Source organism: Cebus imitator, unplaced genomic scaffold, assembly GCF_001604975.1.
Source record: "Cebus imitator isolate Cc_AM_T3 unplaced genomic scaffold, Cebus_imitator-1.0 Scaffold684, whole genome shotgun sequence".
NCBI classification, from domain to species: Eukaryota; Metazoa; Chordata; class Mammalia; order Primates; family Cebidae; genus Cebus; species Cebus imitator.
In genome coordinates this window covers 196,099-222,965 of record NW_016107999.1, presented here as the reverse complement: position 1 = coordinate 222,965, position 26,867 = coordinate 196,099, and the positions used below count along the sequence as shown (strand labels likewise).

Genomic DNA, 26,867 nt, shown 5'->3' with positions numbered 1-26,867 from the left:
AATAAGCACTTAAAATGAACATTTCAGGCCAGGCGCAGTGGCTCCTGCCTGTAATCCCGGCACTTTGGGAGGCAGAGGCAGGAGGATTGCTTGAGCCCAGGAGTTCAAAGCCAGCTTAAGCAATACAGTGAGACTCTGTCTCTACAAAAAATTAAAAAAAAAAAAAAATAAAACTAGTCAGGTGTTGTGGCATATGTCTGTGGTCCCAGCTACTTGGGAGGCTGAGGCAAGAGGATCACTTGAGCCTGGCAGGTCGAGGCTGCAGTGTGCAGTGATCATACCACTGTACTCCAGCCTGGGCAGAGCAGGATTCTCTCTAAAAAAAAAAAAAAAATTCAAACCCATTCATCTCAAATTATCTGTACTTTTGAAAAGCCAGAAAAGAAATTATATATAGGGAATAGGGAAGCTTCCAACTGTGAAATATTCTTTAAGTGACATATTTTGTAATGTATTTTGAATTTGTAAACTCTAAAATATTTTAACAAACTAGACAAAAGTTATGGCAATTAAGAATATTAATTCATTTTTATATCTGTAGAATGAAAAACTAGTTCAGGAAGAATTTTTTTTTTTTTTTTTAAGACAGGGTCTTACTCTGTCACCCAGGCTGGAGTGCAATGGCGTGAACTCAGTTCACGGCAGCCTTGAACTCCCGGGCTCAAGTGATCCTCCCACCTCAGTTTCCTGAGTAGCTGGGACTATAGGCACGCATCACCATGCCTGGCTAATTTTTTTTTTGCATTTTTGTAGACACAGGGTTTCCTTAGTTGCCTGGGCTGGTTTTGAACTCTTGGGCTCAAGCAATCTGCCTGCCATGGCCTCCAAAGTGCTGGATTAGAGGCGTGAGCCACCATGTCCAGCCTCAGGAAGACTCTTGACGGAAAAAAAAAAAAAGATAGGTACATCATTCTTGATTTCTTCCCTTTATCAAACAAACACATACTCATTATCAAAAATTTAGAAAATACAGGAATCCATTAGACCAATTAAAATCACTCAAGCCTTTACCTACTCATCTCCACTGGTAATGTTTTCATAAGTATATTTTCAATGTCTCTTCTAGGATCGAAATATGATGTGTTTACTTAAAGCCTTCACACCAGACCTGCTGCTTCATAACCACCTTCTTTATTCAGTAATACATTGTAAACATTTCTCTGTGTCTTTAGATAGCCTTCTTGGGACTCCATGTTTGGATCTCCTTCCATGAACACTCCCGTGGAAGCTGTTTTTCTCTCTCCTGGATTTTCCCTCTGGAGTCCCCTTCCACACTCTCTCGTGGAAGCCTGTCTTCCCCTCCAAAACTCCATTGCTCTCTCTATTCCCTTCCACTTAGTGTGGAAGCTGCTTTTCTCTCCTGGATTCCATCTTTCTGGATTCTCTCACTCAGTGTGAGGGTTAGCTGTTTCTTTCTCTCTCCTTCTCCTGTTTCTCTCTCTTTAAATAAATGGCTTTCTATAAACAAACAAACAAAGATAGTCTTCTATATAATCTATACTGGGTTGAACAGTGTCTCCCCCAAATTCATGTCCACCTGCAACCTCAGAACGTGACCCTATTTGGAAATGGGGCCTTTACTGATGCAATTAGTTAAGATGAAGTCATATTGGATTAGAGAGGTCCCTAAATCCAATGAATGGTGTCTTTATAGGAAGGCCATGTGCAATCGCACACAGAAGGCTGAGTGATGAGGGAGGCAGAGGTTATAGCGATGTACCCACAAGCCAAGGAGCGCCAAAAAATTCTTACAGCTTCTAGAACCTTGATAGCCCCAAGGAAGGATTCTCAGAGGGAGCATGGCCCTACCACACGTTGATATCTGACCTCAAGCATTCATAACTGTGAGGCTCAAGTTGGTGGCAATTGGTCACGGCAGCCTTAAGAAATGAATACACCATCTTTTTAAGTGCTTCATAGTATTCTACTATATGATTATAAAATACTGTAATATATACCAATTTCCTAGTGTTGGGCATATTAATTGCTTCTAATTTAAACCCTCATAAATAAATCTATTCCCACATCCAAGATTATTCTCAAAGGAATGAGTAAATTTGTTGGAACAAAAGCTACATAGAACATTGAAACTTTAGATATGTCTTTTATCTTTTTTCTCTACTTGACTATGTCTTTTTAAAAAACATCACCATCCACCGCAGCAGCATTGTTATTTATGTAATTTGTATATATACTTTATACACTGTAGATAATTAACCCCAATTTTTATTTTTTGGTTGCGTTATCTGCTGTCCTGAAAATTATTATTTTTATGTAATCAGGTAGGAACAAATAAAGTTTCTCTCTAGAATGATTATATAAATGTTCACCCATATTTCTAGCATTCTCAGAACAGTCGTTTCTTTTCGTCCTTTAAGTTTTTAATGTATTTGGAATTCTCGTAATATGAAACGTGGACTGGGCGCAGTGGCTCATGCCTGTAAAGCCAACACCTTGGGAGGCTGAGGCAGGTGGATCACCTGAGGTCAGGAGTCTGACACCAGCCTGGCCAACATGGTGAAACCCCATCTCTTCTAAAGAATATAAAAATTAGCTGGGCGTGGTGGCAGGAGCCTGTAGTCCCGGCTGCTTAGGAGGCTGAGGCAGGACAATCGCTTGAACCCGGGAGGCAGAGGTTGCGGTGAGCCGAGACAGTGCTGCTGCACTTCAGCCTGGGCAACAGGAATGAAACTCCATTTCAAAAAAAAAAAATGTGAAACTTGCTTAACTTTCTCTTTTGGCTGGCCTGCAGCAATTAAGAGTTTGTGAATACTAGTCTTGATTTCTAAACTTTCTATTGTGTTTCCATTTATCTACACATTCTGCTGCCAATACCCACCATTTTAATTTGACAGTCAATTTTAATATTTGATAGAGCAATCGTCCCACACTCTATTCTTCTTTTGCTTTTTCCAAAATGCCTCAGAGATATTAATTTATTCTCCCAGATAAACCTTAGAATGATTTTATCCATTTTATAGGTGATCACAACTGTATTTTGACTGAAACCGTATTAATCTGGGGGAAAACTGACACCTCTACAATCTCCAGCCTTTCCACCCTACTGCACAGCTCTCCATTTACCCAAACTTATCATGACTCCAAGTGTTTTCATCATTGATGCAAATTTCTGGGTACATTTCCTCCCAGGTACTTTACATTTTTTTAAATTGTTCTTATGAAGTGAATAAAAAATACTGTCTAATTGTTTGTTGCTGGTATACAGAAAACTACGGTTGTTTTGTGTCTACTATAAGTAGTCTCATTGTATTTTTATTTGCTCTCTGGTTTTTCAGTTGATTATGGTCTCTCTTTTTTTTTTTTTTTTTTTTGAGATGGCGTCTGGCACTGTCACCCAGACTGGAGTGCAGTTGTGCAATCTTGGCTCACTGCAACCTCCGCCTCCCCAGGTTTAAGCAATTCTCCTGCCTCAACCTCCAGAGTAGCTGGGATTACAGATGTGCGCCACCATGCCCAGCTAGCTTTTTAATTTTTAGTACAGATGGGACTTCATCAGGTTGGCCAGGCTGGTGTCAAACTCCTAACCTCACGTGATCTGCCCACCTTGGCCTCCCAAACTGCTGGGATTACAGGCAAGAGCCACGGTGCCTGGCTGAGTATTCTCTTAGATATTACATACATTATGAAAAAAAAAAGAAAGGGCTCATGTTCAAGTTTGAGAAAAATGATTAAGCAGCTTCATTTTCACTCCTGGACTTTTTGGAAACTTTGAACAGTTAATAGAATGTGACATTCTCAAGAGTGGAATGTGAACTTTCTCAAATTTAACTACCAAAGCCCTCCTTTCTCTCTCCTTCACTTGATTCCTCTCTCCCTTCCCCTCCTCCCTCTTTTCTTTCTCTAAGTATTCCATTCCTTTTCTTTAGAGGTCTTTTTGGGAAGTTCAGCTCTAGTGTTCCATTATTTCATGTATTGCTCACTACTGATGTGAGATATGCATTCTTAATAATTAAAGAAGTACTACACATTATTCCTAGCTGATTAATTATTTTATGGGAAATAGATATATACTTTTACCTTCTTTTGGGCATCTATCAAAATGTGGCTTTTTTCCTCTGACATACTGATGTAATAAATTACATTAATAAATGTCCTAAATATAAATCACCTTTCATTCTTGGAATAAATTCTACCAGTTCATGTTTTAACACAAGGTTGGATGTTATGTGTTGGTGTTTTACTTTGGATTTTTGTATTATCCATTTGTAAGACAGGCCATTATTTTCTTTTTGTATATTTTTTATCATTTATTATATCAGGGTTGCAATGAATTGGGAAGCATTTCCTTTTTTTTCTATGATCTCATAATATTTTAAAATTAAAACAGCTTTAATGAGGTGTAATGTAAATACCATAAAAGTCATCTACTTTAAGTACCCAATTTGAGAAGTTTTGAAAAAATGTGCTCAGTGGTGTAACCACCCCAGAACTGTGGTATAGGGTATTTCATGTCTCCAGCAGTTACCTTGGGCCCTTCTGGAATTATTCCCTCCCTTTCTGCCAACCAATGGATCTAATTTCTAACATTATATTGCCTTGTCAAGAATGTCATACAAATGGACTCATACAGTGAGTAGATATCTATTTTGTGTATTTTGTGTCTGACCTCTTTCACTTTGCATAATGCTTTTTTGAGATGTACCCTGTTGTTTATATGACTTGGTTAATCCATTTGATGGATGGATGTACCAGCTATTTATCAATTCTTTTTAGTTATTCCAAAGCCATCTTTGCAAAATTATAACTGAGGAAATTATGACAGTGAAGGAAATCAGACCTAACCAACTCTTGCTTCTAACACTTAAGCTGTTCTTGTTCATTCCTGGGCCTAGGCTGAACTAACCTTGGGAAGGAGTTCAGTTCATAGTTTGAAACAAAATTGGTAACAGCCCCTTCCTGAAAAGAACCCCTTTTTGCCTGGGGTCGTCTCTGTTTGCAGGGCTCCCAAATTAGCTACAAGATTAGAAATTACAGTTCAGGGGTTATGCAGTCTCTGACTCCAAGAGTCTGAACCTCCCCAAATTGCTCCTGAGGGTAACATCACTGTACTGTAAAACCTAAGATAAGTTCTTGAGCTATTTTGCAGACCCTGCACTTTGGATCAGCTGACACCACCCAGACCAGTAATCTGGCCCAACCAGTTCCGTCATCACACCAGGAACAGAAGACATTAAGAAAACCTCACTTTGACCCCCTTTGATTCCATCTCCAACCTGATCAATCAGTACTCCCCACTTCCCAAGTCCCTACCCACCAAATTATCTTTAAATTAAACTCTGATCCCCGAATGCTCGGGGAGACTGATTTGGGTAATAACAAAACTCCTGTCTCCCATACAGCCGGCTCTGCGTGAATTAGCCTTTCTCCATTGCAATTCCCCTGTCTTGATTAATTGGTTCTGTCTAGGCAGGAGGCAAAGTGAACCCACTGGGTGGTTACAAAGTCTAGTAGGTGAAATAGGTGTGAAGTAGCATCTCCTTGCGGATTTGCATTTCCCTAGTAACTAATGATGCTGAGCATCCTTCCACATGCTAACTTTCTATTCCTGTATTTTCTATGACCAAGTGTCCTCAGTCTACTCAAATCTTTTGCCCATTTAAAAAAAACGGGTTGGGTAATTACTGAGTGATATAGTTCAATTGATACTGTTCAATATTGATAGAGTTCTTTATATCTTCTGGATACAAATCCTTTATGAAATACACATTTTGCAAATATTTTTCTCCAGTCTGTGAATTGCATTTTTATTTTCTAAACAGTGTCTTTTTTCACAAAAAGACTTTTTACTTTTGATGAGGTCCAATTTATCAGTGTGTTTCCTTTCTTTCTGTTTCAACTGATCATTGTTCATTCTTATGTCTTATCTAAGAAATTTTTGTCCATATCGCTGGGCTCAGTGGCTCACGCTTGTAATTCCAGAACTCTGGGAGGCTAAGGTGGGTGGATCACCTGAGGTCAGGAGATCGAGACCATCCTGGCTAACAAAGTCAAACCCTGTATCTACTAAAAATATAAAAAATTAGCTTGGCGTGGTGGTGCATGCCTGTAATCCCAGCTACTCGGGAGGCTGAGGCAGGAGAATTGCCTGAACTGGGGAGATGGAGGCTGTAGTGAGCCCAGATCATGCCATTGCACTCCAGCCCAGGCGGCTGAACAAGGCTGTCTCAAAAAAAAAAAAAAAATTTTTTTTTTGGCCCATATCAAAGTCCTAAAGATTTTCTCTAGGAGCTTAATAATGTTAGCTGGTATACTTAGGTCTCTTATCCATTGCAAGTTAAATTTTTTTTACAGGATGAGGTAAGGATCAAGGTCCATTTTTTGTATAACGACCTAATTTTTTCAGAACTATTCATTGAACAGAATATCCTTTCCTCATTGAATTATCTCCCCTTTGTATAAAGTCAGTTAACTACAGATGTTTGTGCCTATTTCAGGATACTCTTCTGTTACACGGATCTAAATATGTCTCCTTACACCAATGCTAACCTGTCTTTACTACGAGAGCTTTATAGTCAGTCTTAAGACCAGGTAATGTAAGTTTCTCTACTTTATTGTTTTTCAAAATTGTTTCCAATATTCTAAGCTTCCTGTATTTCCATATAAACGTTAGAACTCGCTTGCCAGTGTCTAAAAAGAGCCTGCTGGAGTTTTGATGATTACAATGAATCTTATATCAATTTGGGAAGAGATGACATCTTAACAATGTTGAGTCTTCCAATCAGGAACACTGTATATCTCTCCATTTAAAAAAGACCCCAAGCTCTGTTTTTTTTCTCTGCAATTTGTGTGTGTGTGTGTGTGTGTGTGTGTGCCTGTGTTGGTGTACAGGCATTTTATATATTTTGTTAAAGTGATCTCCAAGTACTTAATATTTTTGTTGCTACTGAAAATGGCATTATTTTAAAAAATTTCAAAATTGTTAATTGCTACTAGACAGAAATGAAATTGAATTTTTGTATATTGATCTTGTACCTTGTAACCTTACTAAACCCATTTATCCTAGTTGATTTTTTGGTAAATTCTTTTTTTGTTGTTGTTGAGACAGAGTTTTGCTCTTGTCACCCAGGCTGGAGTACAATGGTACCATCTCAGCTCACTGCAACCTCCACCTCCCAGGTTCAAGTGATTCTCCTGCCTAAGCCTCCCAACTAGCTGGTATTACAGACACGTGCCACCACACCTAGTTAATTTTGTATTTTTAGTAGAGACAGGGTCTCACCACGTTGGCCAGACTGGTCTCAAACTCCTGACCTCAGGTGTTCCACCAGCCTGGTAAATTCTTTCTATATAGATGATCACGTTTTCTGTGAATAAGGAAAGTTTTCCTTTTCATTTCCTATCTTTGTCTTTTTTGAAAAAAATGTTTAAAATTTCTCTTATTTCCCTAGTTAGAACCTCTAGCACAACACTGAAGAAAAGTAGTGACAGCAGAAATCCTTGCCTTGCTCCCCATTCTCAGGAGGCACGTGTTTATAATTTCACCATTAGGTTTGATGTTAGCTGTAGGGTTTTTGTAGATGTACTTTTCCCTTCTATTTCTAGTTTTCTGACAGCTGTATCATGAATGGATGTTGGAGTTTTATCTGCTTTTTCTGCATCTATTGATATGATAATACTGTTTTCTGTTTTAGACTACTGATACAGTGATTTTTAAATTTTAAACCGATCTTGCATTCTTGCCATAACTCCACTTGAGTTCTGCTTATTTTGGGTGTTGCCCTTTCTGGGTAGATTTAATTTGTTAAATTCTGCTAAGAACTTCTGTGTCTATGTTTATGAGGGGTATTAGTCATTTTTCCTTTTAATCCCTTTTTCTGGTTTTGCATCAGGGTATTTGTAGCTTCATGAGATGAATGATGAAGTGTTTTCTGACTGTTTTACTTTCTGCAGGAGTTTGTGGTTTGATATTCTTCTTGTGAAAAAATTGTTTCTTTACCTGTGTAAAGCCATCTGGCCTTTGAGATTTTTGTGGGAAACATTTTTCTTTCATTACCATCTTGCTATTTGTTTTCTGTTTGTCTCATCTCCTCCTCATACCTTTTCTCCCCCTTTCCCTGCCTCCTTTAGGATTGAGTCAATTTTGGTAATCTATATACTGTATTCATAGAATGTTATATATTTCACTAAGATTTTTTAAATCTTTAGCAAAAAAGCTATATAGTAGGTTTTATTTTTATATTCTATTTCTCTTTTAGGTAGCTTTCTTATTCCTTTCGTTATATATTTTGAGTTTTGTTTCCTTTAGATTGGATAGACTTACCAGACGCTTATCCTTTTCTGGATTTATCAAAGGACAATTTCTTACATTTATTTTTTAATCCTGTTAATTTACGACTTTTTAAAATTAAGTCCTCTGTGTTTTGAAAAGTAGTGTATGTGGTAGTTAACAGCATGAACTCTGTGGTCAGATTGTCTGGGTTTCAATCCTGGCTCTACCACCTACTGTGGCAAGGATTCTGTTAATGCTTCCGTTTCTTAATCTAAAATGGAAATAACAATATCTACCTTCAAAGGCTGTGAGGGTTACATTAGTAAATGTAAAATGATTAAAGCAGTATCCAGGAAGTACTTTACAGTGTTGGCTAATTTCTTTTTTATTATTCTGTTGTTTTCTAATTTCTTAAGCTGAATTCTCAGTTCATTCATTGTCAGCTTTTATTGTTTAATCATGGATATGTAAAGCTTTAATAAACTTTTCCCTGTGTACAATTCCTTAAGGTTTCATATTCATGTTCTCATTGTTTTTACTTTGTAATTTGATTGTTGTTTTGATCAAATAATTAAAAGAGCATAAAAATTCTAATGTGATTAGATGATCTATCAAAGACGATAAAAGGTATGTTAGAATTTCCTACTATAATGATAGTAGCTTTTTTTTTTTTTTGAGATGGAGTTTTGCTCTTGTCACCTGTGCTGGAGTGCAGTGGCATGATCCTGGCTCACTATAACCTCTGCCTCCTGGGTTCAATCAATTCTCCTGCCTCAGCCTCCCAAATAGCTTGGATTATAGGTGCCTGCCACCACGCCTGGCTAACTTTTTGTATTTTTAGTATAGACAGGGTTTCACCATGTTGGCCAGGCTGGTCTTGAACTCTTGATCTCAGGTGGACTACCTGCCTTGGCCTCCCAAAGTGCTGGGATTACCGGCGTGAGCCACCATGCCCAGCCATTTTAACCAGTTTGAAGTATATAGTTCTGTGGCATTAAGTGCATTCACATTATTGTGTGGTCATCACCACTATCCACGTCTAGAACATTTTCATCTTCTGCAACTAAAACTCTGTACCCAATAAACACTAACTCCCCATTCCCTCATCCCCCAGCCCCTGGTAACTACCACTCTACTTTCTGTCTCTGTGAATTTGACTACTCTAGGTACCTCATATAAATGAAATCACACAGTATTTGTCCTTTCGAGACTAGCTTATTTTACTCAATGTCTTCAAGGATCAACCATGTTGTAGCATGCATCAGAAGTTCCCTCCTTTTGAAAGCTGAATATTATTTCATTGTATGGGATTCCATTGCACGGTGAAACCACATTTGTTCATCTCATCAGCTGAAGGACACTGGGGTTGCTTACAGCTTTTGGCTACTGTGAATAATGCTGCTACGTACATGGGTGTACAAGTATCTGTTCGAGTTGCTGCTTTCATTTCTATATACCCAGAAGTGGAATTGCTCAGACACATGGTGATTCATGTTTAATTATTTGAGGAATCACCTTATGTTATGGCTTATTTTGGGAATTCAATTTTGTACCATCTTTTGACCACTCAAGAAGGGTTTATGAAGAGTTTATGTTTGATGCACTTGCTTATTTTACATATTTTCTTTTTCTTTCTTTGTTTTCTTTTTTTTTTTTTTTTTTTTTTTTTTTTTTTTTTTTTTTTTTTTTTGAGACGGAGTTTTGTGCTTGTTGCCCAGGCTGGAGTGCAGTGGCATGATCTTGGCTCACTGCAACCTCTGTCTCCTGGGTTCTAGAAATTCTCCTGCCTCAGCCACCTGAGTACTGGGATTATAGGCATGCACCACCAAACTCAGCTAATGTTTTGTACTTTTTTTTTTTAGTAGAGATGGGGTTTTACCATGTTGGCCAGGCTGGTCTCAAACTCCTGACCTCAGGCAATCCATCTACCTTGGCCTCCCAAAGTGCTGCGATTATAGGCACGAGCCATTGCGCCCGGCCGCATTTTCATATTTTCTGTTGCTGTTGCAAATAAAGATGATCCGCACTAAAATTCCCAAGTGACTGCTCTTTTTTCTGAGAACTTTGCACACATTGCTTACTGTCGTCTAACATTCAGCAGAGAGATGAAAATATTGAGCCCTTTCTGATATGTTCCCTTTTAGTAGCTTTTTTTTTTTACTGTTCATGGCTGCTTTGGGAAGTTTTAAAAGTTTATAGAAAAAATTAAAAGGAAAAAAATTGCCATGTGTGTGTCTCTGCTTGAAATAGGGCAGGTCTCTTTAATCACAGAAATGATTTTTCTCACCTAAGGAAAATTCCATTCTATTTTCTGTTGCTATGCAATACATTTAATATTGCTTATTTGCACTTTTCTAGTTTCCTCTTTAGGAGCACCAGTTAATTTTATCTTCAGTCTCCATTCTCTTTTCCTCCTACAGAGTCTTTCTCATACCTTTCTTTTTCATCTACACCAGGGATTGGCAAACACTAGTCCGTGGCCTGGCCTGTTTCTCTATGCCTGTCAGCTCAGAATGACTTTTACATTTTTAGAGGGTTATAAAAATGAACAAGAATATGTAACAAAGAACGCATGACCTGTAAAGCCTAAAATACTTGTTGTCTGCCCCTTTACAGAAAAAGTTTGCTGACCTCTGGTCTTCACCCCTGGGAAGCGTCTCGGGTTCATTCTCTCCATCTGTAATTCTGCTTTTTCTTACTGTGTGATTTCTGATGTTGGTTCTTTACCACTGTCTTTAGTGAGCCTTTCGATTTCAATTACATTTGTAGGTTCTTGGCAATCTTCCTTATGCCATCTTCTTTTCAGCCACGTAGTGGTCGTCTCATCTCAGCCTCTCTGCTTCTGTGGCTTGTGCCTGTCCTTCACTATTTTCTCCTAAGGCTCCAGGATGTTCTCCTGGTGTTTGTGTATTCCCTCTTTATGCACATTGGCACACGGCAGAACTTGGCCAGACTCAGTCTTGTTTTTTTTTGTTTGTTTGTTTTTTGAGACAGAGTCTCCGTTTTTTGCCCAGGCTGATATGCAGTGGAGTGATTTCGGCTCACTGCAACCTCTGCCTCCTGGGTTCAAGCGATTCCCCTGCCTCAGCCTCCAAAGTAGCTGGGATTACAGGCAAGCACCACTGTGCCCAGCTAATTTTTAAAATCTTAGTAGAGATGGGGTTTCACCATATTGGCCATGATAGACTCATCTCCTGACCTCGTGATCCGCCTGCCTTGGCCTCCCAAAGTGCTGGGATTACAGGTGTCAGCCACATGCCCAGCCCAGACTCAGTGCTTAATGACTGTCATCGGTTCCCTCTCTACTTAGATGACAGTCAAGGACCTGCTCCCAATGTATCACTTCTGGGCAGATTTAGGGACATAGCTTCTAACAATCCGATCCCCTGCTTTGGGCTGACTTTCCCTTAGCGCAGGTGTTAGCAAACTACTGGTCGTGGCCTGTGTGCCCTGCTCGGTAAGAGTGGTTTTCACATTTTTTAAAAGAATTAAAAATAAATAAATAAATAAAAAATTAACAATAATATGTGACAGAGACCCACAAAGCTTGAAATAGTTCCTAGATGATCTTTTACGCACAAAAAGGCCAACTGCTGCCTTAGACGATCTCTACACTGGTAGCATCTCCTCCTCCCTCCTGCTTGGTTCTCTCAACTGACTGCATGCATCCCACATCTGCAATCCCTGCAGGCACGACCACCCGCACGCTTCCCATCTCAGCTCCTACCTACAGGGTTTTACTCACTGGGCCTGTTAACTTAGAAGGAACCAACTAACCCCTGATTCTAGGCAATTTGTTTTTGCATAATGCTGTTTCTGTTCAGAGACAGAAAAATGCATGGAGGGGCTGTGGATGTCGGGGTGGAGGGAGTGGTGCTATTGGAGAACAGGAGGCAAGCTGCCAGGAAAAGGGGATTGGTACCTACAACCAAGAGGGACGACTCTCATTGTCGGGTGACCGTCAACCCTAGGCATCTTTGTTAAGGGTGGGTAGTGGCGGATGCAGCAGGTCTTCTTACTCTTTTCTTCCTTTTTTTTTGGTCAAAAGAATTCCAATGCAAAAAAAGAAGTTGTAAAATCACTAAGCAAAGGTTTAAAGATAACAGCCTAGCATGATGATCTAGTTATACGTTAAATTAAAAAAACGTGATAATCAATGTTACCTGTAATCATGTACTGTTTTTCTCGCACTCTCTAGTTGTTCGTTTGTTAACAGAATGTTCCTGGGGTCAGTTACGGTGAAGAAATGGTTGGCTCGTCCAACAAAAGTGCTTTGATCCCATCGAGGTTCCCTGATGTTAATGTTTGGTGGCAGTTCTCCAGACATGGTCCCAGACTGCAAAGGGTCAAAAAGGCAAGTTCGTTCGTGCAAGGCTTACAATGTCACTACATATTTAGAAACTTTAGAGTCACCCTAAATTTTCAAGTAAAGATTTACATACAATCCTATTTATAAAGATAATTTTGCTATAAATGGCAAAAAGGCCATCTAAATTCACAGCTAACTTTGTCTATAAATCTCAATGGATCTTCACTAAATTTCAATCATTTCCTACATATTTCTCTTTATAAGTACACAGTATTTTAATATGTACTTGTTGGATACCTAGAATTACTCTGGAGAAAACAAAGATATGAAAAGTTTTAGGACGGGTGCAGCAGCACACACCTGTATTCCCAGCACTTTGGGAGGTCAAGGAAGGAGGATCCCGTGAACCCAGAAGTTTGAGACCAGGCTGGGCAACATAGCAAGACCTCATCTCTACAAAGAAATTTTAAAAAATTATCCAGGCATGGTGGTGCATGCCTATAGTCCCAGCTTCCCAGGAGGCTGAGGTGGCAGGGGGGTGTGGGGATCACTAGAGCCCAAGAGTTGGAGGCTGTAGTGAACTATGATCATATCACTGTACTCCAGCCTGGGTGACAAAGTAAGACCATGTCTCTAAGAACAAAAAATTTAAAAATAATAAGTGCTAGGCACGGTGGCTCATGCCTGTAATACCAGCAGTTTGGGAGGCTGAGGTGGGTGGATCATGAGGTCAGGAGCTGGAGACCATCCTGGACAACATGGTGAAACTCTGTCTCTACTAAAAATACAAAAATTAGCTGGGTGTGGTGGTGGGTGCCTGTAATCCCAGCTACTCGGGAGGCTGAGGCAGGAGAATGGCTTGAACCTGGGAGGCGGAGATTTCCGTGAGCTGAGATCGTGCCTCTGCACTCTAGCCAGCAACAGAGTGACTCCATCTCAAAAAAATATATAATAATAATAATAACAGTAAAAGGATCTGAAGTTTGAACCCATTTTTTTGAGTGAAACAACCAATGTCAAACTACTAAAGTTGTTTAAAGCCCATGAAAATTGTTATTCCTACTAGGAGACATGACTAATGATAAAAAAAAGGTTTACATGCTAAAAATTACACAACTAAAAAAGAAGCAAATTCATTTAGGCTTCTTTAGTACATAAACCACCAATCAAAAATTAAAAATTACGTTCTTCAAGCCACCAGGGACATAGTGGGAAAAACACATTCGCACAGCCTCGTGAATAGGAGTAACTCTGTAGCATATAATTATCCTCATAAAATTTTTATTTTCTGGCTAAAGAGCCATTACTTTTTTTCCAAAAGTAATTAATCTCTTTCTCTGAGTAATACATGTTTATTTTAGAACTGCCTTGTATTGTTATAATAAATGCTTACTGTGGTATTCTGAAAAATACAAGCTTATTACAGAAAATAAAGAATAAAGAAAGAAAATCTCCCATAATCCAGGCACTCTGAAATAATTGTTAATGTTTTGGTACATTTCCTCATAGACATTTTCTATACATGTTATTATACAATTTAAAAAATTAGTTGATATCACACTGTATATTTTAAGATCCTGATTTTTGTGTGCGTATTTAATGAGCATTCTTGAGGTCACTATTCATTTTGGATATATAACTACACCCTTAACGTTTTTTTTCATTTTCATTTTAATTTCGTTTCATTTATTTTTTAGCATGGAAAAGCACAAACGCAGTCCCCCACTACCACGAATTATGCAGTCGAGTTTCCCACATTTGGGGAAATCACAGGGGTCAGCACATCCAGAGTGCAACGGATAAGCCTCGCCCTGGGAAAACCACCTTCATGATCACGGTATCTCCCCTGCCAGGTAAGTATCACCCTTAATGTTTAAGTGGTTTCGGTTTTTCATCATGGCACATAATGCTTATCCCTGTCTGTGCATCTTTCTTCCTTACAGCTGGTGATTTCCTCAGACTAGCTCCCTCTGCATGATATTAGCAGGCCAGAGGATTTTAACCACTATGAAGTCTTCAAACCATGGCTTACTTAACACCTGTTTCCCTTCCCTACATTTCTCATACCAGCTTTAACTGTAATTCTCTTTTCCAGGTCACTTTTCCTTTAAGTTACTTTTTTAGTGCTTTCCAGGTTCTGAGGTATATTAAGATCTGGGATGTGAATGCTAGGCATTCTTGTAAGGTGTACTTTCTCAAAATCTCCAATTAACACATATCATGGACCACAGGCTCAAAACTGAGCATGTGAGGTCTACAGATGTGAGGAATCCAGTGTATGGAAAGCAGTAGGGCGGTGAGAGTGAGAAGGTAAAAATCAGCCCTGCTATTCCTAAGCAGGCTGCGGTAACAGACACAGAGAAAGCCAGCTACAAAGCTAATGAGAAGCCTATTTCCCCTGGGTCACAATGCAGCTATATGGTATTGTAATAGTTCTCTTTTTTTTTTTTTTTTGAGTGACCACTGCTTTCTTATCTCACTGAGAAATCTTGTTCTCTATCATCACAGAGGGCCAGAAACTTTGCTACTTGCAATCATAACGAGAAGAATGAAACATCCCACTCTTGACACAGAAAGCAGTCCTGGGTTTCCAGCCCAGGTGCAGAGTTTCAGATTAGGAAACTTTTGGACACGATATGACAAGTCTATCTTAACTTTGCAGTTTCCAAGGAACCAGGGATGTGGTAGTAATAGTGAGAATTATAGTTCAAGGGGAAGAGAGATCACTTGGTATTCAATTTTCTGAGAAAGTCTGTATCAGATATCCACTGGGGAACATCACAGTTCACCTGGGCCCGAGGGCAGGCACAGGAGGGTAGAGGAGGGTGTGGGGAAGGAAATGGCTGATGGCCTCATATACATTCACAGCCTGGTGCCCATCAGCATGAGGTCCACACCCAGAGCGCAGGCTGAATCCCATGTCCAGCCTTGTGCTGGGCCTCCTGGAACAGAATCTCTAGAAGGAGCATAGCATTTGTCTTTTTAAAAAGCTCTCTCCAGGCGACTGTGATGTGTTCCACTGGTTCAGAACCATCGATCTGTGTCAGCAGCTTTGCAGGAATCAATAGTTCCCTGAGGAGGGGAGTTTGCCGCGTTGTACAGTCTCGTCCTTCTTGCTACCACCATGATGGGATACAAGAAACGTGTCATTGTATGGAGACATGTCTAAATTTAGAATTAGAATATATCAAATGTATTACAAAAAGCAAAGAGTCCAGTTCATACATGATAGAGCAGCACTTTTCAGGCTTGTCTACGGAGGCTTGGGCTCTGCTGAGGCATCTTAGCAACCTGCAGGGTGTGCAGGGGAATTCAAGCAGGTGGGTTCACACACTGGCCCCTGTCCATGAGCCACATTCTGAACTTACAGTTACGTGTATTACTCAGCATTTGTTTCTATTCTTAGAGGTCACCGAATAAATGCCATATGTAATCATATAACTGAATAAGACAGATAATCGAGCCTAATTTCCTCCCATTTCTGAATGGGCCAATAAAAGATAGAATTCCTACCTTCAAGTAGACCATAGTTCAAATGCATAACAGAATAAATTCTTAGCAGAAAAAAATCTGTTAGCTTTGTTTTTTTTCTAAAAGGTCTAAAAAACTGCTGCTATCTTTAATATCTATTTATTGAGCACCTATTACATGACAGGCTCTTGGACTGTATCAGTGAACAAGGAAGACAAAAATTCCTGCCCTGTTGGAGCTGACACTGGCATGGCAGAGTGAAAGGAAAACAAGCAATAAACAAAAAAACACAAAAGATAAGTAAACTATTCATCACATTAGAAGGCAGTAAATGGTTTAGGGAAAACGAGCAAACAAACAAACAAACAAACAAACAAACCCAGAACAGGATAAGAAGCATCATGAGCAGGGACTGTATTTTTAAATAGGGTAGTCAGGGCAGGTCTCATTGAGAAAGTAACACTGCAGCAAGATCAGAGGAAAGTGAGGAATTGAATCATGTGGATATCTGAGGGAAAAGGATTCCAGGCAAAGGGAAAAGGCATTACCAAGACCTTAAGGCAGAAATGCGTCTGGCGTCTTCAAAGAATAGTAAGAAGACGTGAGCTGAGTGGAGTGAGGAAGCGGGGGATGGGAGATAAGGAGGTAAGAGAGGTGATGGTTTAAGGGTGGAGTCAGACACGTGGGTTGTGTAGTCACCGCAAGGCCTCTGCATTTTACTCTGCAGAAAATGGGAGTCATTGGGGGGTTCTGATCAGAGGACTGAAATGAACGGACTCACCATTTAAAAGGCTCTCTCTGGCTGCTGTGTGGAGAACAGACAGTGGGGAGACAAGAGTCAAAGCAGGAGGAGCAGTTGCGAGGTTACTGCAGAGATCCCGACAGAGCCCAGGGCAGCACAGAGGTGGCACGAGGTGCTGGAATTCTGGGTATTTCTTCAATGGTGCCAGCAAGATTTCTTCACACTTTAGATGTGGGATGTGAGAGAAAGAAAATGCATGGTTCCTAAGGTATTTGGTTAGAAAAACTGGAGCAGGAGAGGGCCTAGGGAGAAGACAGGAAGCTCAGATTTGCATGAAATAAGTTTGAGACATCAAGTGGAGATGTCCAGCAGGAGCAGGTCTAAGTTCTGGGGAGAAGTCTAATCTGAAGATTTCTGTGGGAGCTGTCAGACAGATATGATATTTAAAGTCATAAGACGTGATGAGATCACCAGGGAAGTGAAGGTAAATAGAGAAGAGATCCAAGGACTCTGGTGTGAAGAGGTCAGAAAGGACTGAAGGCACAGCAAAGTGGGCTGGGGAGTGACGGGCGGGTGCAAAACCAGGAGAGGGTGGCAGCCTGAAAGATGAGAGGTCTGTCCGTAGCCAGACTGGCCAAAAGGAAGACATCTCGGTAGCCGGTCACTCCCATTTTTGGATAGTGAAGCGGGAGGAGGTAGATTTAACAGCAATGATGGTGGTAGCAAGAAGGAACAATACATGAAACTGCCCCTCCTCAGGGAACTGTTTATTCCTGCAAAGCTGCTGGTGCAGATCAATGGTTCTAAACCAATGGAACACATCAACATCACCTGGAGAGCTTTTTATAAAGACACATACCATCTTCTTTCTAGAGGTTCTGATCCAGGAGGTCCAGCACAAGGCTGGGCATGGGATTCAGCATGCGCTCTGGGTGCGGACCTCATGCTGGATGGACACCAGGCTGTGGCTGTACCTGAGGCTGTGAGCCATTTCCTTCCCTCCACCCTTCTCTACCCTCCTGTGCCTGCCCTTGGGCCCCGGTGATCTGTGGTGTTCCCCAGTGGAGATCTGATACAGGTTTTTCTCAGAAAATTGAATACCAGGTAATTTCTTTTCCCTTTTAACTGTGATTCTCACCATTTTTCCCTTATGCTTAAAATAAATAATCAAAACAAAAATTAATATGTAACTTTTATAGAATTCTAGTTCCTAATAACAAACTATCTCTAATTTGCTAAATAAAAGGCAACCTTTAGGGCAAGTTTCTGCCATCATGGTCTCATTTTAGAATTGGTTACTTCATTTTTAATTTTTATTTTATTTTTTGGGACAGGATCTCACTCTGTCACCCAAGCTGGAGTGCCATGGTGCAATCGCAGCTCACTGCAGCCTTGACATCCTGGTCTCAGGTGATTCTCCCACCTCAGCCTCCTGACTAGTTGGGACTACAGACATCTGTCACCATGCCCAGCTAGTTTTTGTATTTTTAAAATTTTTGTATTGTTTGTGGAGACAACGTTTCACTATGTTGCCCATGCTGGTCTCGAACTCCTGGACTCAAGCGATCTGCCCACCCTAGCCTCCCCTAATGCTGGCATTACAGGTGTGGGTCACTGCACCCAGGCAAAAATATGATCACTCTATAAAATATAAGTATTATCATGCATAAGAGCTGGGTAGCCTTAATGATTTATCCAACGTGCTTATTATGTGGAAGCCGAGGTCCAGAGGAGAAATAGCTTGCCCAGCTTGCATGGCACATGCTGATGGCAGAACAAAGTCTGGGAGAACTCAAAGAAGGACCAGCCTCCAGGACACTGGCCCGCTTTCCATTTACCACTCTCTTCTAGTGATTTTTCTTGAAGTATGACACCAATTAATTTTCTTGCAGTATGACACCAATTACAGTCTGCAGAGAACTGTATCTTGCCCCCTCCCTACATTTTCCTTTAAATAAAAATGTGATCTTTACACTATGAAGTTCTGTACTACAAAAAGCTTAAGGTCACTCTATAGTACAAGTGATCAGGAATGCTGGGGAGGCCTCACAAAAAAATGTTTTCTTTAGTAGGCAAGGAAAATGGAGAGAGATGGAGAGGGGAACCCTAACATTTTAAGAATTTCTATTACATACAAGGAGTTCGGCTAGATGCTGGCCTAATCTTGCAACGTTAGAGACTATTCTATCTCATTTCTCACAACAGTGTGATTTAGACATCCTATGAACATTTTGCAGTCGGAAGAATCAAGATTCTGGGATGTCACTCAAAGCCACTCCATCTTTCCAGCAAGGGAAGAAGTAGGGGTGCTTGACTCCAGCTGCTTATCTGCAGACTCCAGTCAAATCCACCGAAACCACGGCACTGGAAGCTTCTACTGCATGTACTTGTGATGGGCAGAATAATGTTCACCAAAGATGTCCCATTCTACTCCCCAGAAGCTGTGAATATGTTACTTTACATGGTGAGGAGACTTTGCTACATTATTAAGTTAAGGATCTTGAGAGATGGGGAGATGATCCTGGATTATTTGGTGGGCCCAATGTCAGCACAAAGCTCCCTATAAGAGAAGGAAGGAGGCTGGGCGCAGTGGCTCACGCCTGTAATCCCAGCACTTTGGGAGGCTGAGACAGGTGGATCACAAGCTCAGGAGTTCGAGACCAGCCTGGCCAACATGGTGAAACCCTGTCTCTACTAAAGATACAAAAAAATTAGCTGGGCGTGTTGGTGGGCACCTGTAATCCCAGCTACTCGGGGGGCTGAGGCAGGAGAATCACCTGAACCCGGGAGGTGGAGATTGCAGTGAGCTGAGATCGCGCCACTGCACTCCAGCCTGGGTGACAGAGCAAGACTCTGCCTCAAAAGAAAGAAAAAAAAAAAAAAAAAAAAAAAAAAAGAGAGAAGGAAGGAGGCAGGAGAGGCAGAGCCAGAGAAATAGACATGGGGACAAGCAGAGGTTGAAGTGATGCTGGTCTGTGAGATGCAGCCCCTCGCAGGGAAAGGGACTCTGCCCTAGAGCCTCCAGAAGGAAGGCCCACTTGCTCTAGACTTCCGACCTCCAGAACCCTAAGACAATTAATTTGTGTTGTTTTAAGCTACTTAAATATGTAGGAATTTGCTATAACAGCAATAGGAAATGAATACAACACTGTTTCCTCTATTTAAGGATTTCAAGTTGTACCGTAGCGGCATAAGAAATACCAGTTGGGTTTAATAATCTGTGTTCTCCTGTTCCCAGAATTAAAAAAAAAAAATACAGACTAACCAGGAATGCCACATTAGCATTCTCACAAAAACAGCTGATCTCAAATCAGATAAAATTTTAATTATTAACCATGATCCCATGTTTCAATTAGGTAAGCCTTCTTTCACGCATGAGCTTACTTCCACCTTCAAGCACAGGAATAGCTTGCACTCCAAGTAAATTGATCTATTTTTAAAAAACAGGAGTCCCACTTAAAAAAAAAACAAACACCAAAACTTATTTCCTATTCCATATTAAAATCAACAGCACTGAGCGTGGTGGCGTGTGCCTGTAATCCCAGCTACTTGGGACACAGGTGGAAGGACTGCTTGAACCTTGGAGATTGGAGACCAACCGGGGCAACGTAGTAATCCGTCTCTAAAATAAATGGGGCCTAGCAAGCGTGCTAACACGGAGCGCTCCTTATGCATGGGGCCTGGGCTGAGGAGGGTGTGCCTAGGCACGCCCTGGGCTGACTCCACTTTGTGCCGGGAGTCATTCAGGGAGCGAGATGCTGGCATCCCTAGGCCTTGGCTGCTATGTGGGGATCCCCAGGGTGTGCCCCCCTTCCACCCACCAGGGTGAGGGCTGACCAGGCCACTTGGTTGGTCCGCAGCATCCCAATGTGCACCGGCTGGCCCTGTGGTCGGGCAAGGCAGAGATGCACTGAGGGCATCTGCCCTGCACACCTGGTACTGATGGATCAGCAGGGCTGGGTCATGGGGCAGTGCTGCCAAGGGCACCGCTGTGGGGTGGGAACGAGGTCCTGGGGTGGGGGCGATGGTACAGGAATAGCCTTGGTTTTCCCGTGGTCTGGTTAATGCAGCCGTCCATCTGGCAAATTAAGGCCCCTGGGCTTGCCCAAGAATTGAAATTGGGCAAAGATCAGACATCTTTTTTGAGAAGTGTCTTGAGCAATGCTCACAGCCTTTCATGACCTAAGATAGGGACAGTGCTGGACAGATGCTTCTCAACTCTGGATTTCTGCAGACTGCACTGGAGGAAGTCATCATGTTGCACAGCCTTGTGATGACACTGGGGACAGGTGAATAATCATGAAACCACAGAGGCTTCAAAAAGAAAGTTTTGGAGAGCAAGATATTTGTGTTCCCATTGCAGATGCGGCAAGGATAATGAAAAATGTCCATCAGAGGGACAGGCTGCACAAGACACCAAATGTATTTAAGAGCATGTGGGTGCATCAGTTTCACGGCACCTGAAGCACGTGAAATGCCAGGGAGAGTGAGGAGACAGTGAGTGGGGAGGATGCTCTCTTTGCCCTGTCTACCTGAGGCTTTGAGAGTTCTGTGGAGTGCTGGGGCGGTACCTTCAGGCATTTAGAGAGGCTAGGAGACAAGGGAACAGGTCTCAGCCCACCACAGACACAGAGGGACCCAGGGAAGCTGTGGAAGAGGCACTTGCTGAGCTGTTACTAGTGGCTTCAGGACCGCAGAAAGGTAGCAGCAAAACGTTATGGTTAATGCAGCGGCACATTGGCAGACTTCTCATGTCCAGCAAGCTCAGTTTTCATGATCTGAAGACATGGTGGAATGGGGCACAGAGGGAAGAGAAAGGGGCTAGAACAGACACGCTAGAAGGAAATGATTGGTGACAGGTGGTCTCTGCCTATTTCAATAGCTGTCATGTGGCTGCCTGGTACTTGGCCAGTTGAGGTGTTAATTCTAAGAATCTTTTTCATGAGTGGTTTTAAAGAAATATCTGGATTTTAAAGGTATTAAGACATTTTGGTGGGGTATGAGAAAAAAGTGGGACTTAAAATTTTGTGGTTGGCTGATGCCAGTTATGCTAAGAAGAAAAGTGACTTTAAGGTTTTATCACACAAAGACATTCTCACAATGTTGTTGGCTATCTGGAACTGTTAATAATTGTAACATTATACTGCATTTAAATGAACAGACTTTTTACAGATGATATATGTTGAAAAATTAGTTTACCCCTAAAAAGGGACAGGAATAATCCTGTAGAGAAATTAAAAACTGCCTAAATTCAATCTCTTAACTAAGGTTTTGAGTAAATATAGTTTCATGGAGTCTCATCCCAATATATTTCTCAAAGTCTTTTTCTTTATTCACTCAAAAACAAAATTAACTTATGCCATCTATATCCACTGAAGGCCTCTTATGTACTTAATAATGGCTTGGTCCTGGGTTTGCAAAGACCCAACACACAGCTGTTTTTTTCTGGCCGGTCCCTGCTGATGGACGCCCCCTGCCCTGTGGCATAATCTCCAGAGTATCTACCCTGATAACCTATGGAATGAGAACTGGACCTAGGCAAATATTATCTAGATTTCAGTCCCGATGGTGTCATTTCCTTTCTAGACATGTGACTGGGTGAATTACTTTACATCTCTGAGCCTCAATTTTGTCATCTATAAAACAGAGATAAGAGCTGGCTCATAGAGTTGATAGGATTAGCAAACTGAGGAGTATAAGAGGCCTTTATTATTCTTTATTAAAGTGTCAAACAAAAGTGGGATCATTGTTAACAAGCTGGTTTTCCATGAGTTGAAGCTCCTGTCCTCACTGGCCATAGTCCTGTGCGTAAACACAGCTCCAGGTGCTGGGAATGGCTGCCTGAGCTTCCTGAAGATGATCAGAAACAGGTAAGAAAATAATTTATCTCCAAGATAAACTTTATTTCAAACTTTTAGCTGCATGCTAAGAACATGCTTAACTACTGGAGAAAAAAATAATTTTCCAAAATTTTGTAGAAAACAAGGCCGGGTGCGGTGGCTCACGCCTGTAATCCCAGCACTTTGGGAGGCTGAGGCGGGTGGATCACGAGGTCAGGAGATTGAGACCATCTAGGCCAACATGGTGAAACCCCATCTCTACTAAAATACAAAAAACTATCCTGACACGGTGGCATGTGCCTGTAGTCCCAGCTACTCAGGAGGCTGAGGCAGGGGAATTGCTTGAACCTGGGAGGCGGAGGTTGCAGTGAGCCTAGATAGCGCCACTGCATTCCAGTCTGGTGAAAGAGAGAGACTCTGCCTCAAAAAAGAAAAGAGAACAAGTTAGCAGGGAATGTGCTTTATGTGCTTTATCAGGAGTTAGTTACAAAGACCTTTAATCTTGGCTAAAGATTAATAATGATAACTACGTTATTAAGCTAGAAACCTGTTGGTTAAAACTACTGTATTTTGAAAGAGTTATGAAAGGGTCTGATTGCCCAGGTTGTTTAGCTGGGGCCAGGCAGGTATGAGACAGCCTGTCAGTCACTGCTGTCATTGTCCGGGGGACATGATGGAGCACCCAGACACTAGGCTTTCCATGCATTGTTAGATTGCTAAATCCTTATGACAGCCCTCCAAGATATTTTCCCGTTTTATAGAGCCACTTGGAGAAATTTAGTACCATGCCCAAGATGACACAGCCTTCACAGTTCTTCTATCTGACTTTGAAACTCAATTCTGAACCCTCAGAGGCCAGAGAAGATGCATCTGCAAAGGACAATCACACTGACTCAAGGAGCCTGAAAAGCAAATTTCCTGATTTCTGTTTGGGCTGGTCATCTGCACGCCTTTCTTAAGGGCATGGCCACATAGGAGATCAAATGATAGATCAGAAAGCTGAATTCTGTGCAAAGCATTAGATTCATTCAAAGGGTGTTTCCACTCAGCAATGGATTTGTGTTGCATATGCTTCCCTATTCCAGGAACAGCCCTGCATGGAGATGTGGGGCCTGCCTAGAATCAATGCCTCCTGTCTTTCCCACTGCCATGTCCTCCCCTCCAATGCAGATCCCACTATTTTATTAACTTTAAAACATCCATGTAACATGCCATATTCCAGTCCTCAAGATCAACTATGAGTGAGGATTTCTTAAGCAATATCTTAGCTTTGTGCAGTGGCAGTATCATAGCCAATAAAGTTTATCTGAGGCGCAATTATTGCTAATTGAAAACTTAAGCAGTATCTTAGGATGGGTGATGTTCTTATCAGTTAAAAAACATTCTATTGATTTCTATTTGAGATGGTGGTATCAGCCTGCAAAAAATGACAAACACTACAAACTAACGTTTTAGACACATTCGGATAAAGTTTTACCATCCACTTATAAGAATCAGCTCAGAGATGATATATATACCAAAGTCTATAAAACTATTTTACCAATTAACAGCCGCTAAAGACAAACTTAGTAACTCTGATTGTGTAATTAAGTGTAGGTTTGATACATTTTCTAACTTAATGGTTTTTTACTTTCTGGGCAACAGCCCTTTGTTCTCCCCTTTTTAAAAAACGAATTCACTACATCTGATTTCTTACCTTTAACCACAAAGGAAAAACTGGTCACATTCATGGTTCCACTCTAACTGAATGCAGCTCACCACTGCTACACAACAGGATACAGATGCCTAGGCTTCAAGAACAAAGCTGGATGATGGGTCTGCTCTTATAGCCTTTGCTGTCCTGTCTTCCCAGCTTTCTTTGCAGGAAGTGAGGAGCAGGAAGGGATATTCTCTGCTAGTTGGTGCCTTTCTGAATCCATCCACATGGGATTTCATACAACTTTTACAGAAAATTAAGAACATGCTGAACGCGTCACTGATCCTGAATAATGACACCCTTTGCCATATAGGTTCCTCTCTGAAAACTGTAACCACAGATATCATTTTCTGAACATCCATGTGGTCTGAAAGCCTCAGTCTAATCTCTGAATACCTACTGAGCTGAGATGGGAGCTGATAGCTCTGCCCTGCCAAACACTGCAGTTTTGAAAGTGAGACACCTGCTCGGTGCTGAGGGGAGAAAGGACCTGCTTGAGGTCCCAGAACTTCTTGGGAGCCACCCCATTCATCCTCCCAAACAGTTCCCTGTCATCTCTTATATCAAGTCTGAGGCTATAGGAGCTGCAAAGCCCCCTCATTTACCTGCATACTCCCTGCGCACCTATAACAACGCCTGGAACATTGAAGCAGCTCAGTAAACGGGGAATGGACAAAGAAGAGAGAATCCAGAGGCACTCAAGTCAAAATCTAGAAGTCAAGGCAGAAGATGGATTAGGACTGTGATACATGTACAAGTAAAAAGCTATGGGGGTTCAGAAAAGACTTGCCTATGGGTTAGCTAAGTGCCCAAGCTCTGGAGTCAAGCAGATCTAGGCTTTTTCCTTCAGGCGGTCAACAAATATCCATTGAGGGCCTTCCTGGTGCAGGCAATCGGTAGGTGCAGGGGATAGATAGGCTGAGCAAGACAAAATAGGCCCTGTTCACACAAGGGCAAGAAAACAAGTAAACACCTTTAATTTCAACTAGTGACAAAAGACACTAAAGAAAAAGCCCAGAATTTGTGTTACAAAGGGTGTATGTGGGGATGAGGGTGCAATTTTAGACAGGATAGCCAAGGAGAAGCATCTTTGAGAACGCAGCATTTATGACTGAGACTCAGATGGCCTTGTACTATGGATGGCCAGCTATGTGACCTTGGGCAGGTTACTCAACCTCTCTGAGCCCCAGTTTTCTCATCTGGATTGTAGAGCCAACACCCAATACCTTGCAGGGCTGGAAGAGCATAAAAATCTATGAACCTAAGCCAGCTGGCACGCACTTAGTAGACTGTTTATTGTCATTCTGGGCAGGTTAGAGGCCTGTGACAGATGTCAAAGCTCAGGAGAAAAGCGTTAAAATGCAAGGTCCCCGTGGGACCAACCACTATTCCAAGAATCGACTTCCTTGCACATCGCCTACCTACTGGATTGCGAGTTCTAGGGCAGGGACCAGGTGGCCTCCACTGCGACCTCCAGCACCAGCACTCAAAATCGAGAGCGCGGAGAGTCGGGCCAGACACTGGGCCACCTGGCCGCCGCTGTCCCCAAGGCAGCCATCTTGGTGTTCCCGTGGCGGGTTCGTCACGCAGCCGCCGGGGACAGCGCGGCCAGGCGCGCAAGGGAGGGGCGGAGGGCCCTTCCCACCGGGGACGAGGCCCAGGGATGCTGGGCCTCGGGATGCTGGAAGCGAGGAGCTGTCCGGCAGCAGGACGGCAGGGATCCCCCGGCGCAGGGACCCCTGGCCCGCGAAGGGGCTTCCGACCGCCGAGTCCAGGGTCTCGCGCAGCCGGACCGCGGGTGCACGGCCCGAGCCTGCGCGCCTGCGCCAGGCCCCCTTCGCGTTTCCCACCCACCCGGCTGGGCCTGATGCCCGAGACTCACCGCTTCTCCCGGGCCGCCGCCCGCGCCGCTCGCAGGTCCCGCTCAGCGCAGCCTCAGCCGCCACCGGAAGCGCTTCTCCCGCCACGGCGGCCCCGCGCGTCCCCGGAGCGCGTCCTCGCGCCGGGCTGTGAGCGCGCGCCCGGACCCAGGAGCCACGAGGCCCCGGGACCCGCCCTCCCGGTCCAGGCCCAGCCCCACGCCCGCGCCTCGGCTTCTGGGTTCGCGACCGCGCTCTGGCTCCACCAGGAACTCCAAGCCCAACCTCATGGTGGCGTGGGGCTCTGCGCAGGCCGAGGCCGCTGTTTTCCATTTGGATTTCTCTTAAGGGACTGCTCCTTTATCATTTATTCATTCCCAGGGCCTGGCGTAGCCAGTATCCACGCATGCACTCAGTATTTACCCAATTAAAGTGTGGAGCTTGGCAAGACTGGTGCTACAAGGTGATTTTAGGACTTTAGTGCCACGATCTGATTTATGCCTTTAAAAAAATCACTCTGCTCCTTTATGGAGAACAGGCTGTGTGGAAGGCGACGTGCAGGCAGAGAGGCTGAGAGACTGCTTAGCGAGCTGCTGTAGTTATCCAGGAAAGGAATCGTGGTGTTTTGGACCAGGTTGATAACCTGGGAATATTTAGAGGGCAAATGAAATCTAATAAATGATGAATTAGAAAGATTCCTTTTTTTTTTTGAGACGGAGT

General features: G+C 42.4%; 1 protein-coding gene, 1 non-coding gene and 1 pseudogene across 5 annotated transcripts in view; 1 reads left to right on the top strand and 2 right to left on the bottom strand.

Annotated features, from left to right (window-relative positions):
• SFXN1 (sideroflexin 1) overlaps window positions 1–26,397 on the bottom strand; it is a 46,684-nt gene extending 20,287 nt beyond the window's left edge. Inside the window, exons 1-3 of one of the 4 annotated variants that reach the window (XM_017518529.2) lie at window positions 26,171–26,300; window positions 24,894–24,998; window positions 12,394–12,566 (exon numbers count right to left, since the gene is read on the bottom strand). In XM_017518529.2, the coding sequence (XP_017374018.1) occupies window positions 12,394–12,566; window positions 24,894–24,899 (179 nt within the window). In that variant the 5' untranslated portion in view covers window positions 24,900–24,998; window positions 26,171–26,300. Of the gene's footprint in view, window positions 1–12,393; window positions 12,567–24,893; window positions 24,999–25,713; window positions 25,882–26,170 lie in introns of those variants that run through there. The other 3 variants (XM_017518530.1, XM_017518532.2, XM_017518531.2) reach the window with 3 other exon arrangements.
• Window positions 14,237–14,400, bottom strand: LOC119469508. Its single transcript, XR_005198329.1, has one exon. It is a non-coding gene; the product is annotated as a U1 spliceosomal RNA (small nuclear RNA).
• Window positions 23,859–24,009, top strand: LOC119469509 (annotated as a pseudogene).
• Window positions 26,398–26,867: the final 470 nt, after the last annotated feature.